The 14592-nt window shown below is 33.2% G+C and overlaps 1 protein-coding gene across 1 annotated transcript; it reads left to right on the top strand.

Annotated features, from left to right (window-relative positions):
- The first annotated feature begins 701 nt into the window (after window positions 1-701).
- LOC111374566 (eukaryotic translation initiation factor 3 subunit M) lies at window positions 702-6349 on the top strand. Its single transcript, XM_022997248.1, is given in 11 exon segments — window positions 702-928; window positions 1124-1151; window positions 1154-1252; window positions 2190-2328; window positions 2432-2644; window positions 2795-2933; window positions 4164-4314; window positions 4434-4543; window positions 4621-4718; window positions 5107-5176; window positions 5310-6349. Coding segments are annotated over 11 exon segments (1230 nt in total). The 5' UTR covers window positions 702-835; the 3' UTR covers window positions 5400-6349.
- Window positions 6350-14592: the final 8243 nt, after the last annotated feature.

Consider the following 14592-nt stretch of genomic DNA (forward strand, 5'->3'; position numbering starts at 1 on the left):
AAATACACAATGCTATACTCTAACAACATTCTAAATTAGCTACACGTCTCTCTTACCCTTTTTACGATCGGAGTGTGTGGAAGGAGTTCTTGTGCTGGCACTGGGTATCTTTACCTTCATGGATCGAGGTTGGCATGGTGGTGGAGCATTGACGTTAGGAAGTCATCTACAAATAACAAAAACAAACAAAACAAAAAATATGAGAGCATACTAATTAAATAAAATGACCTAAGAAATAAATGAAACCAGTTAATCATTGAAAATGCTTGCTATCTCAAATAGGTACCCATAAACGAATGTTTACAAATTCAACAAAATGTAAGAATTTAAAATTCTAACTATTTATAAAAACCTTTTAAGGACACACGAAACTTGTTAAACATATCATTGTAGTAAGGAAGTGGTTCCCACTACAGAAGCAAATCACAAGTTTACTGCATGAATTATTAAAATTATACATATCTCGACGTAATAATGATTGGGTTCAAATTGATCCCCTTTAAAGTCAATAATATAAATTCTATACTAATAATAACATAATAAATATAATACTCGTGCAACGCACGAGACGAAGACCAGTAATAAGAATGAGATCAAAAAAGTTGAGAACATGAATGAAATATTGAACAAAGTGTAAAAACATTCATTACAATTAAGGCCCAATTTACTACAAGCATTACATATCAAGGACCGGTAATGCAATTTCCTCTTCTAAAACATCTCCGTCCCAAATCAGGGTTTTGCTCACTTTCACCTTCTCCTCATCTTTCCTACCTGAGAGCTCTGCTGATAAACTAGATTTCAAGTTCCCCATTTGCCCTTCAAATCTCAAAAAATGACGACTGTTGTCCCTACTTCCGAAGAAGATCCCACTCTCGCTGTCGTCCGTTTCACCGCCGAGATGCCCTGGGCAGACGCTGGTCCCGATGTACTACACATATACTCACACATGCGTATTATCATCTACAGCAAATTTTATTTTTATATTTTTTTTTCAAATTCATGGAAATTTTTTTGCGAAAATTGTAAATTTTGTTTTGCAAGATTTATGATATCTTTTTTCCTGTTGGAACCCCGTGCATTTGATTGAATTTTGTGTTATTTAATATTTGAAATTTGTTAGGTAGCGGAGGGTCAGGTTAGTAGATTGTGCGTGGGGCGCAGAAATGTATGGTACAGAACCGATGGTTGGATTTGGCCTCATTGATGCTAACCTCGGCCGATTTAATTTTCTCCAAAGCCTCAGAGAAAGGTAAGATTGCGGTGCTTTGTAATTTTGATATATTTTTTCTTTTTAACGGGTCTTTTTGACATTAAATTCAGAGAATTCGTCAAATTGGCAAACTCCCAATGCGCATGCCAATGGCCTCAAGTTCTAATTTTTATTTCAAAGGGGTTTTTTTCTTTTTAAAGTATCTTCAATATATTTGTGATAAATTTCTTCTTTTTCTTAACTAGTCAAATCTGTCCTAGCCTAATTAAAATGGACCCCGATTAAAATAGACTCCATTTTTGTTCATCTTCACTAATCATTACAAGCGGAAATGGGAAGGGGGAGAGAAGATGACACCAGAAAGATGGTGTGACTTTGGGATCTTTAAGAAATGTAAGGAAGAATTATGTATAAGTGAGACATTATTCAATAAAATGCCTTCAGGCTTCAGCTCAGGTCTTTTTAAGGAAATCTCTGAATAGGGAGTTTCCAACTTTCTGATGATTGAAGTGGATTTTCTTAATTGATTATTAATGAGAAATTTTGAATCCGCGTATGTGTAAAGATGCTCGAATTAGATGATTGTAATCATTTTTTTCCCTTCCTGCTCCCTTTGTGATCTAAGCCCATTTTTATACTTTGTTATGATTAAGCCCTGTTTGTTTCCCATTAAAATAAAAACATGACCGTTATCTATCACATCAATCACCAAATTTGAATTTCTAAATCTTGTGTGGGGTCCATAACGGCTATATTTTTCATTCTCATTTTTACAAAAATGGGAAACAAACGCCCCTTAATTGTTGAAAACTTGAACTTGTTTTGTCTTTCAAAGATTATATCTGGTAAAAGCTTTAGATCTTTTTGCTTTCTAGCTTTATCATACATTGCAATTCTGTTATGTTCTTGGCTAGTTAACGGTCATGATATTGCTTTTGGAAATACATAAGATGCTAATTGATGGCTTTAATCTCAGATCTTGAATGCGTCTACACTGTTATTTGTAACCTTGTCACAAAGCCCGAGAGCCTTGAGCAAGTTCATGAGATGGCAGAGCTTATATCCACAAAAGTTACCCTACAGCCAAATGATAAGCCTGCATTTCGCTTAAAGATGTAATGTCCATTGCCATAATCAGTTTAGTTCAGTGAAATTATTTGTCCTTCTGTCTAATCACTAATATTTTCTTTTCTTTTCTGTTTCTTCCTGCTTTTTCAGTTTGTTTAACCTCTACAATCTATTGGAGAGCCCGTATAGCCAGTACTTTGTGTACATGAAGTCCCTTAATTTGGCAGCAAATGGAAAGGTCACTGAACATGTTGTACCATCATTTAAAAAGATGGACAACCTTTTGAGGGAGTGGAATCTTGGAGTTAAGGAACAGAGAGAGCTCTTTCTTACAATTGTTAATATTTTGAAGGAAAACAAGAGGTGAGAACCTTGCTTTCTTCTTAAGAGAAAAATAGAAGGTCAGAACATTGCATTATACGCTTCAAATTGCTAATCCTCTTCAGCTCAATATTGTTGGAAATGATTAAATTATTGATTTTTTTATTTATTTATTTTTTGCTGGATTTTCAGCTCTGCTAAAGATTCTTTTAAATGTTTGGTTAAGTATCTGCTGACCTTTTCTGATGAAGAAGCACTGACTATGAATGAAGCTAAGGAAGAAGCTTTCCGCACCATTATTGAATTTGTAAAGGCTTCTGACATGTTTCAGGTATCATTTGTGACTGTTTACTAACTTATGCAATTTCACGGGGAGTATACATTTTATGCTTGGTATTTGGTTTTGTAGCTTTATTTTATCTGTTGTTTTCTCCTCAGAGCATTTCTAAGGGTGATGGATTGAATTTTGTCCTGTGTAGTGGTACCAAATTCAGGAAGCATCTTTAGCAGCAAATAAATTATGTCTCGAGTGCACTTTAAATATTTACTCATACCTATTTGTAGGTATTAAGTGGTATTTGTGTCATCAAAAGCGTATCCGAGCACTCAGTTGGATGTGTTAAATGGAACAACTGTAATCTTCACCTTAAATGATGCATTAGTTTCTGTGATGTTGTTCTTGATATGAGGTACACTGTGCATTGGTTCTTGTATTCACCAACTTGAAGGTTTTAGCAAGCAGCAAAGCCATCTCTAATCCTAGTTTTTTGCTTCATGACTGAAGAAAAATGCAGAACAGACTGCGGTGCTATGCATACTCATCATGGTTACTTGTGAAGTATTAGAATGTGCAATTTCCACCACCCACTCTCATTTGTGTGTCATTGTGAAATTTGTAGGTTTTGGATATCTCAGTTTGAAATGGTTGCATTTCTAGTTTCGAGGTTGTAGTGACTGTATCTTGCACCAGAACTGCTGCCTCGCCTTTCCTAACTATGCGATCAGCTCCTTTTTCATGTCAAAAATTGAGGCAGGAAGATTTTATTAGGGGGAAATGGCTTCAACACAATTTTTAGTTCAGATCTTATAATTTTGGGTCATTACCTGAATGAACAAACTGATCCCTTGTAATGCCTATCGCTCTAGAGCTATCCAAGGATCTGGATAGTTTTTAAGTTTTTTAATCTTTTAGAACCATAGTTTCAAAATCCTGACAGGAAAAGCCAGAAAGATTGGAAACCTGTCCTCCCAACTGATCCAGATGAGGTGGATTGGATGTGACATGATCAAGAACTGGATGAACAGGCCGGTTTTTACTCTACCAGTAACCCAATTGAGTGAACTGGTTTTGCAAAATAATTTTAAAGGTTCTGCAAAGTCTGGAACTTGAGACCTGCCATTCATTATCTAGCTGGACTGTTATTGAGACCGCACTGTGTCTTGTTCCTTTTGTGCAGCGCCATTGTAAAAGTGAACTGTTATCACCAGTTCATGTTGCTTTCATGAGCATTTGTTTTTGTCACATCTCTCTTCCTGATTTTGTTCTGTGTTTGTTTGCAAGGTTGATTTGCTAGATTTGCCTGCTGTAGCGCAACTGGAGAAGGATGCTAAATATGCATCGGCGTATCAGCTTCTAAAAATTTTTTCGACTCAGAGGTTGGATGCATACTTGGATTTCGATGCAGCAAACTCTGCTTTATTGCAGAGCTATGGTATCGTGTCCCTTTATTTTGTGATGTTTGAATTGCGGGCACTTAGATGGGTTATATACTTCATGGTGTAGGAAAGTTTAATTTGTTTTTTCTGGTATTTACTTCTCGGGATTATACAGGGCTTGTACATGAAGATTGCATTGCAAAGATGAGGCTGATGTCATTGGTAGATCTTGGATCAAACCAATCTGGTCAAATTCCTTATTCCTTGATCAGGGACACACTCCAGGTAATTTTGACTTATTTTTATAGTTAGTTCTTTTTCTGGACCCAATGTTCTTCATACTGCTGTGTGGTCTTTTGCAGATTGAAGACAATGAGGTGGAACTGTGGGTTGTTAAGGCAATTACAGCCAAGTTAATTGTCTGTAAAATTGATCAAATGAATCAAGTAGTAGTTGTGAGGTGGTCTCTCTCCCTCCACCCCCCCCCCCCCCCCCTTTTTTTCTTTTTTTATTTCATTTTTTTTCCCCCCCCCCCCCCCCCCCCCCCTTCTTTCTTCCTGTTAAACTTACATTTTTGACGGTAACTGAAGACTTGCAGTCAAAGAAAGTAATATTTTGTACTGAAATTCAAATAAAGTGAGTTTTTAAAATCCACCAACATGTTTGGATTTTGATATTTGTACACCGGGGTTGACCGACCAGTCACAACAGGGGGGCCCACGACGAATAAAAAAATCGTGGGCCCCCCTATTGTGAGGGGGCCGTACAGTGTACGAGTTGCAAGATCCAACATGTTTTGACCAATGAAAGCATTTAAGGTCGTTGATTACACTTATTCGTGAGTGCAGTCAATGCAAGGAGCGCGTATTTGGGCAGAATCAATGGCAAGCACTTCGAACAAAACTTACGACTTGGAGGGTATTGATTATTTTATTTACTCCGTAATATTTTCCCATTTTGACGCTTATGGATTTGCTCTAGTATAGGTCTTGGACACCATTGTTTTGATCTTTTACAACGACTAGTTAAATTTGTGTGTGTTTTCCCCCAGGATAACATTGGAAATGTAATAAGTACCATTCAGGCTAACAAGATTACTGAAGATGCCCCACAAGCAGTGCAAGGATCGACGCTTCACTGAGATTTTTCACTTGATCAACCATTGATTCGAGACCGAATTGCATTTGTCATTGGTTCATTCCAGGCTCTCGAATCTTGGGACAAAGTCGATTCGTACATTCTCTAAAATTTGTAGTCATTCTTTTTCATTTTCTCATTTTCGACTATGTTACATGGATGTCATATTAAGGCGCCAGAATGCGACAAGTTTTGGAAAGGCGAAAGTGAAGTCGTCCTTTCAGCAAAAGCTTTAGCATGTGATCACGTCTTTTTTTCACTGTCCTTTTAATCAACTAGCTCATTGATGGGCTCCTAAGGAGGGATAGCCATTAATTTCTTATCCGAAACTATGAATTTGTCTATAAATTTTCTTCGTCTTCTGTTAAATAGATCAATATTAGTTGAGATTTCTCTGTAGAGAAACATGAATTTCCTTTACTTGATGGTCGGCATTCTAGCGATCCTTGGTGAAACTGTCAAAACTGTCGAATGTTTTAGCAGCGCGAAGTGCAATGGTTCCGCGATAGGTGACTGCGTTCTGATAAATGAGGAGTTTATGATGGAATCAGAAATAAGCAGAAGGATTTTGGGTCAACAATCCCAACCGAATGTTTACAACTCTTTGAATTCGAAACCCTTCTGCAGTAGAGAGATATACAATAATTGTATTGGAGAACCGAACGCGCAATTCCTAAAACGCCCTTGTGACTACAATAATGCCTGCAATAGGCCTGGAAAGTGATTAAGGATTAATCAATTGCTTTGCTTCTTCGAAAGAAAGAAACTGGCTTATCTTTTACTTTTAAGCTAAGCCAAACATGATCAGTGTTCCCGTTTGTTGCCCTTTATAAATGTATGTATTATGCGAATAATTAATGTCATGTGTACGTATTCTGTTTGTTGCTTAATTACATGTATTGTATTAATCAGCTTGTTCACTCCAAATTAATAATTTATAAAAGATTTCCTTCCGTCCTATAAAGACAAGTTTGATTTCCTTTTTCGCCTATCTCAAATTATAGACCACCTTCCCTATTGAAAATATAGAAATTTCTTAGATAGCTACATACATTTAAGGATTTTTTGGCCAATATGATGTTTGCAATGTTATTGTTTAGTTTCTTTTCCACATTAATATGTTTCAACTGAAAGACAACCTCTATTTGGCAACTACTATTTCAAAACTTTTTATTCTACAAATTCATTTTTAACCACATAAAATATTTTGCACGTAAATCCCTTTTTTTTTTTTTAACTTCTTAATCACACATTCTCTAAATATTTACTATTCTAAACATTTTTTTTAGGGTCAAATAATGAACCATAAAACGGGGCATACTAGGAAAGTATAATATTCCAAAAGTTCAATATCAACATCATAAATTTTTTATTTTTCATTTTTTCAAACAAAAATTCAAATACAAAAAGACCCAAACAAAAAGTGGATCCCACACTAGACAATGGCTATTCTTTCTCTTATGTGGAATTCATCTGCACCAACAATTAACAATTATTAAAACATAATCTGGTGATTAGAGATATTTAAATAAAATGAAAAAGAAAAGGAAAATTTCACACCTTTGGTCGGTTGGTCCTTAACCTATTCCCTCAATAGAAAGTTGGTTTCTAACTTTTGAAAGGATCAAGTTGTAACAAAAGTTACATTATAACTGCACATGAATGTCTTTCGTGACAGAAATAGTCTAGACCCTATTTGGTTCAGCCCAAAAATTTTTATTATAATCTAAGCCAAAATTAATTAACAACCTATTTAATGAGATTCACAGCTTTTAAGAGTATATTTCATCAACTCTTATCAAAACCCATGATAATTTAATTTTGTCTAAATCAAACAAGCGCTAGACCTTCATTAAATTGTCAAGTGACTCTCGTAAAAGAATTAATCCCTGAGTACATGGATTAATTTTACAGAGGCCTGCCAGATCCCTCACTGTAACAGGCAAGCCCCACATGTAATAAAAAAAAATTTCAACGGGCCCCACTGTGTGTGTATCCTGTTAGAAACTTGTACTTCAAGCAGGGTTCCTCGTAAAATTATATCATAGTTGGAATTTCTAAATACTAATCCAATTCGTGAATTTAAATTTAAAATGAAACATATGAGGACAACTTAATGATTCAACACATATTCGGGAACTTTTACTAATTTGAGACTGATTGATTATGCAACAAATATAATGAGAATTGTGAGGATTTACATTTTATATTTTAAAAGATAAAGACTAAGAGAATAATTTTCTACTAAAATACTATTTTTAAAAGCATGTGATCATGTCCTTTTTAATAGGAGTGAACGCGGTTTGATTTGAACAGTTTGTGCTATATTTTCAACTCAAACTATTTTATGCGATTTGAAATTTTTTCAAACCAATCAAAATCATTTTATTTTTCGAACCAAACCAAATCAAACCATAATATGCAATTTACTTCAGTTTTAATTTGCGGTTTACTCAGCGACATTGTAGTAATATTTTTAAAACAAATTAACGTATAAGTTTAATGAAAACTAATAATGTTAAGTGTTAAATTACATTCATATTTACCATGAAACCCATGAATAAATTATTATCAAAGTTGATTATTAAAAGATGTTAATAGATCAAATACATCTTTCTTCATTTTTATTTATCTTTTCTTGTTTGACTTTCATATTGTCACATAATAGTTGGCAAAGGTATAATCACATTCTGATACTATAATTTGGTTAAAACTCATTTTGTCTTACTAGTGAGATGTTAAATAAGAATTTAACAAAATAATTTTAGATGTACAAAAATTAATAGAATTTAGGCTTATTGATTCTCTAACTACTTTATAAAAGTAGGAGGTAGTAATACTAGTTATGAAATTTTAATATATTCACACAATCAATACGCTTTGTCATTCGTTCTTTCTAAAACACAATCAAGTTCATTAATAAGTTAAAAAATAATAAATAAAAGAAATAACAATAGAAAAATAGTTTGAATGAGAATCTGAAACCTATAGAGAGAAGGGAGAGAGAGGATATTCAAGTAGAAATTAGCAGATTAACAAGTAAAAAGCAACTGATGATTCGTTCAGCAGTGGTAAACAAGTGCCAAATGTTTGGGAAATAAGAATTTATGTTAAGGCTTCTGAAATTTTAAACGTGATTTGTTGCCTTAGTTTTGTTAAATTATGATTTGGATTGTCGAAAATATATGTTTTTTCTTTCTTTTTTATGCATTTCATATGATTTGGAATAATTTTAGTTTAGCTTAGATAACAAGTGAGGATAGGTGTTGTGAACTTGTTAAACTATGGGCTAATAATGATGAACCTAATTTATTTTCTATGATTATTTCAATGGGCTGATAGTAATTTGTATTGCTAAATTGGTACATTTTTTTCCTGAAAAGTGAAAACTGTCAAATTTATAAATTAATAAAACTAATATTTTAATTAAAAAATTTTAAAATGGATCGGTTCGGTTCTGTGCGATTTTTAAAAATTGAAACATAAACCAAACCATTTTGAAACGATTTGGTTCGGTTTGAGGGAATAAAAACCGTGAGTCCATGTGGACTCAAACCAACGGTTTCAAATCAACAGTTTGGATTCGATTCGCGATTTTCGTGATTTTTTTGTGCAACCCTACTTTTTAAAATGTCCTTCTAATCACATAGCTCATTTATGGGCTCCTATCCATCATCATGGACCCACATTTGGCCTTATTAGGCTTGGACGTGGTTTGATTTGGTTTGGGTGGATTTAGAATCCAACTTGAAACTAAAACCATATTAGTCGATTTGGATGAATTTCCACCCAAATTAATCAACTCTAACTCTTAAACTGAATTGAACCAAACCAAGTTGGTTTTGTTAGCCGATTTGGATTTTTAGTGCAAATTGATTTTATTTTTTATTTTTAAAAGAAATTGTCCATGTTTTAGCCAAATTAGATTACAAGAACTAAAATAACTAAATAACTTTATATTGCAAAAATTATTGACGAACAAATAAAATCAGGTTATTATAGAACAATCAACAAAAAAATTAAAAAAATTTTTCCTTATATTATGTAATCTGACTGTCTAAGTATGGAAAAAGACTAAGTATAACATAATGACTTGTGAAATGAAATTTTCAGTACTATTACTTAGCGACAACATTATACATTAGAGGGAATTGTGATATAGTTACGAGATTATGACTTATCTTTTAATTTCTATTTTTCTTTAAAAAAAAAGGTAAATATATAAGTGGGTTGTGTTGATTCGGCTAACCAATGGATTAAGACTTCAAACCATAATCAAACCAAACCACCATGGTTTTATTTAAAAGAAAACCAAACCAAACCAATTACTTATGTCAAACTGATCCAAACCGACTCAAGTCGGTTTGGTTTGATCGATTTTTTATTTTTATTTTTTTGCCGAGGCCTACCTATTATTTTCCACTAAATTATAATTCATTTCTCTCTTATCTTATCAATTATACGTCCTCCAATTAAATAATATTGCATCAAAATCCAGAAACTTTTCATTTTTTTAAGCAGATATTCTTCAAAAATAAATAAATAAATACTATTTCTTTAATTAAAAAGTGGAATAATGGGGCCAAATAGGCACTATGAATTTATCTATAAATTATCTTCAGTATTAGTTGAGATTTCTCTGAAGAGAGACATGAATTTCCTTTACTTTACAGTGGGCATTCTTGATCTTCAGCGAAACGATCGAATGTTTTAGCGCCACCAAGTGCAATGGCTCCACGATCGGAGATTGCATTCCGGTAAATGAGGAGTTTCTGATGGAGTCAGAAATAAGCAGAAGGATTTTGGCTGAACCAACCAAAACGAACGTTTACCAAACTGCCATCCGGATGAAACCCTTCTGCCTGAGAAATTCATACGGTAGTTGTATTGGAAATCTGAACACACAGCCCGAAAACGCCCTTGTGCCTACAATAATCTCTGCGCTAGGTCAGGACAATGATTAAGGATCAATCAATTATGGCGAGAATGTACGGCTTTGCTTCTTCTACAAAAGAAACTGGCTTATCTTTTACTCTTAAGCTAAGCCAAACATGATCAGTGTTCCCGTTTGTTGTCCTTTATAAATGTATGTATTATGCGAATAATTAATGTTGTGTGTGTATTCTGTTTGTTGCTTAATTACATGTATTAATCAGCTTTTTCACTCCAAATTAATAATTTATAAAAGCTTTCCTTCCTATATAGACAATTTTGATTTTCTTTTTTGTCGATCCCAAATTATAGACTACCTTCCTTTTTGAAAATATAGATATTTTTTAGTTATCTACATACATTTTAGGATTTATTGGTCAATATTAATGTTTGCAATGTTATTGTTTAGTTTCTTTTCCACATTAATATATTTTAAGTGAGACATAACACTCTCTTTGACAACTATTATTTTAAAAAAAATTTATTCTACATATTCAACCACATATTTATACAATAAAGAATAATGCCCAGTGCACAGGGCATTATTCACAGGGCCCCTCAATGTTCAAAAGCCCAACATGTATTTAAAAAAAATTACATGGGCGTGGTATGTGTGAGGCCTAGCAGGGACTTGTTCCCTGTAAACCTAGCAGGGTTCTACAATAAAATATGTTACACATAAATTCAAATTTACTTTTTAACCATACATTCTTTAAAAATTCACTATTCAAAACTCATTTTTTTGGGTCAAATAATGACCGTCAAACGGGGCATAGTAGGAAATTATAGTATTCCAAAACTTCAATTTCAACTTTTAACATCATAAATTTTTTATTTTTTTATTCAAAAAAAAAATTCAAATACAAAAAGACCCAAACCAAAAAGTGAATCCCACACCAAACGATGGATATTCTGTCTCTTATGTGGAATTCATCTGCACCAACAGAACCAACGACTAATTAACAATTAGTAAAACATAATCTAGTGATTAGAGATATTTAAATAAAATGAAAAAGAAAAGGAAAATTTTGAAAGGATCAAGTTGAAACACAAGTTACATTATGGTTGCACATGAATGTCTTTGGTGACAGAAATAGTCTAGGCCCTATTTGGTTCGGTCCAAAAATTTTGTTATAATCTAAGTCAATCTATTTCTTGAGATCCACAATCTATTAATTAATTTTGACAGACAATTTATTTCATAAGATTCACAACTTTTTAATAATGCATTTCAAAACTTTTATCAAAATCCGCTAAAAAAATTTAATTTTGTCTAAATCAAACCAGGGCTAGACCTTCATTAAATTGTCAAGTGACTCTCGTACGTGAATTTAAATTCAAAATGAAACGTTGAAGGACAAATTAATGATTCAACACATATTCGGTGACTTTTACTAATTAGAGATTGATTGATTATGCAACAAATATAATGAGAATTGTGAGGATTTACTTTCTATATTTTGAAATATAGTGACCAAGATACTAATTTTCTACTAAAATACTATTTTTAAAAGCATGTAATCATGTCCTTAAAATGTCCTTCTAATCATGTGGCTCATTTATGGGCTCCTATCCATCATTATGAACCCCCATTTGACCTTATTACTATCCACTAAATTATAATTCATTTTCCTCTTATTACGTTCTCCAATTAAATAATATTACATTTAAATCTAGAAACTTTTCATTTTTTAAGCATACATTCTTCAAAAATAAATAAATAAATACTATTTCTTTAATTATAAAGTGGAATAATGAGGCCAAACAGGCATTTTGAATTTATCTATAAATTATCTTCAATATTAGTTGAGATTTCTTTGAAGAGAGACATGAATTTCCTTTACTTTGCAAAGCAGTGTGCATTCTCGCAATACTCGGTGAAACCGTTGAATGTTTTAGCTCCACCAAGTGCAATGGCTCCATGATCAGAGACTGTATTCCGGTAAATGAGGAGTTTCTGATGGAATCAGAAATAAGCAGAAGGATTTTGGCTCAACCAACCAAATCGATCACTTACCCAAGAGCCAACCCAACGAAAGTCTTCTGCAATCAACCTACATACGGTAGTTGTATTGGAGATCCAAACACAAATTTCAAAAAATGTCCTTGTAACTACAATAATCTCTGCGGTAGCCCTGGAACTTGATTAAGGATGAATCAATCGTGGCGAGCATGTACGGCTTTGCTTCTTCTACAAAAGAATATGGCTTATTTTTTTACTTTTAAGCTAAGCCAAACATGATGTCCTTTATGAATGTATGTATTAGTCGAATAATTAATGTTGTGTGTTGCATAATTACATGTATTATATTAATCTGCTTGTTCACTCCAAATTAATTTATAATAAATTTGGAAAAGGAAATACCACCACCCTCCCACTATGTACTAAAAATAAGCAAAGATAATGAATCCGGTAGGATAAGAGCTAAGAAGTATAAACTTGATGATGTTAATGAGAAAATACTTTCATAATTATTTATTGCCAAACTTCATGCAAAAAGTGTACAAATTAAGAAATATTTAACAAAATTCACACTTGTCTGCAATTAAAATGACTTAATCATTAGAATATTTGTAATTTAACGATCGATGATATATACTATATTATTTGATGAATTTTCACCGTTAACTACAGACATTTAAGGATTTTTTTTTTGGCCGATAATAATGTCTGCAATGTCATCGTTCATTTTCTTTTCCACATTCATGTATTTCAAATGAAATATACTACTAGGAAAGTACAGTGTTCCAAAACTTTGAATTTTAACATCATAGTTTTTTTTTTTTTTTTTTTAATTATGATGTCAAATACAAAAAGACCCAAACAAATAGTGGGTCCCACACCAAACGATCATTGCTATTTTGTCCCATATGTGGAATTCCTCTGCACCGACAGAACCACGAGAGCCTTCCTCCTCCTCCTCCTTCTTCACAAGCAGTGCAAGGATCGACGCTTCACTGAGATTTTTCACTTGATCAACCATTGATTCTGGACCGAATTGCATTTGTCATTGGTTCATTCCAGGCTCTTGAATCTTGGGACAAAGTCGAAGTTTTTATCGTACATTCTCTAAAATTTGTAGCCGTTCTTTTTTATTTTTTCATTTTCGACCATGTTACATAGATGTAATATTAAAGTGGCAAAACGTGACAAATTTTGAAAAGGCGAAAGTGGAGTCTTCCTTTCAGCAAAAACTTCAGCACGTGATCACGTCATTTTTTCACTGTCCTTCTAATCAACTAGCTCATTGATGGGCTCCTAAGGAGGGATAGCCATTAATATCTTATCCGAAACTATGAATTTGTCTATAAATTTTCTTCATCTTCTGTTAAATAGACCACTATTAGTTGAGATTTCTCTGTAGAGAAACATGAATTTCCTCTACTTGACGGTCGGCATTCTGGCGATCCTAGGCGAAACTGTCAAAACTGTCGAATGTTTTAGCAACGCAAAGTGCAATGGTTCCACGATTGGTGACTGCATTCCGATAAATGAGGAGTTTATGATGGAATCAGAAATAAGCAGAAGGATTTTGGTTCAACCAGACAAACAAGTCATTAAATTCTCTAACAACAACAAGAAGCCTTTCTGCGGTAATCCTTTATATAATAATTGTATTGGAGCTCAGAACAAACAATACAACAGACGCCCTTGTACCACGAATAATTTCTGCGCTGGGCGTGGACATTGATTGAGGATCAACCAATTATGGCGAGCATGTACGGCTTTGCTTCTTCTACAAAAGAAAGTGGCTTATCTTTTACTCTTAAGCTAAGCCAAACATGATCAGTGTTCCCGTTTGTTGTCCTTTATAAATGTATGTATTATGCGAATAATTAATGTCATGTGTACGTATTTTGTTTGTTGCTTAATTACATGTATTGTATTAATCAGCTTGTTCACTCCAAATTAAATTAATAAAAGATTTCCTTCCTTCCTAAAGACAAGTTTGATTTCCTTTTTTGCCTATCTCAAATTAAGACCACCTTCTTTATTGAAAATATAAATATTTCTTTGTTAACTGCATACAATTAAGGATTTTTTGGCCAATATAATGTTTTGCAATGTTATTGTTTAGTTTCTTTTCCACATTAATATATTTCAAGTGAAAGACGACCTCCGTTTGATAACTATTACTTCAAAACTTTTTATTCTACATGTTCATTTCAACAACATAAAATATTTTACACGTAAATTCAAATTTATTTTTTTTAACCACATATTCTTTACAGCTTCACTATTCTAAACCCCCTTTTTTGGGGGG

The sequence above is a fragment of the Olea europaea genome, unplaced genomic scaffold (genome assembly GCF_002742605.1).
Source record: "Olea europaea var. sylvestris unplaced genomic scaffold, O_europaea_v1 scaffold126, whole genome shotgun sequence".
NCBI classification, from domain to species: domain Eukaryota; kingdom Viridiplantae; phylum Streptophyta; class Magnoliopsida; order Lamiales; family Oleaceae; genus Olea; species Olea europaea.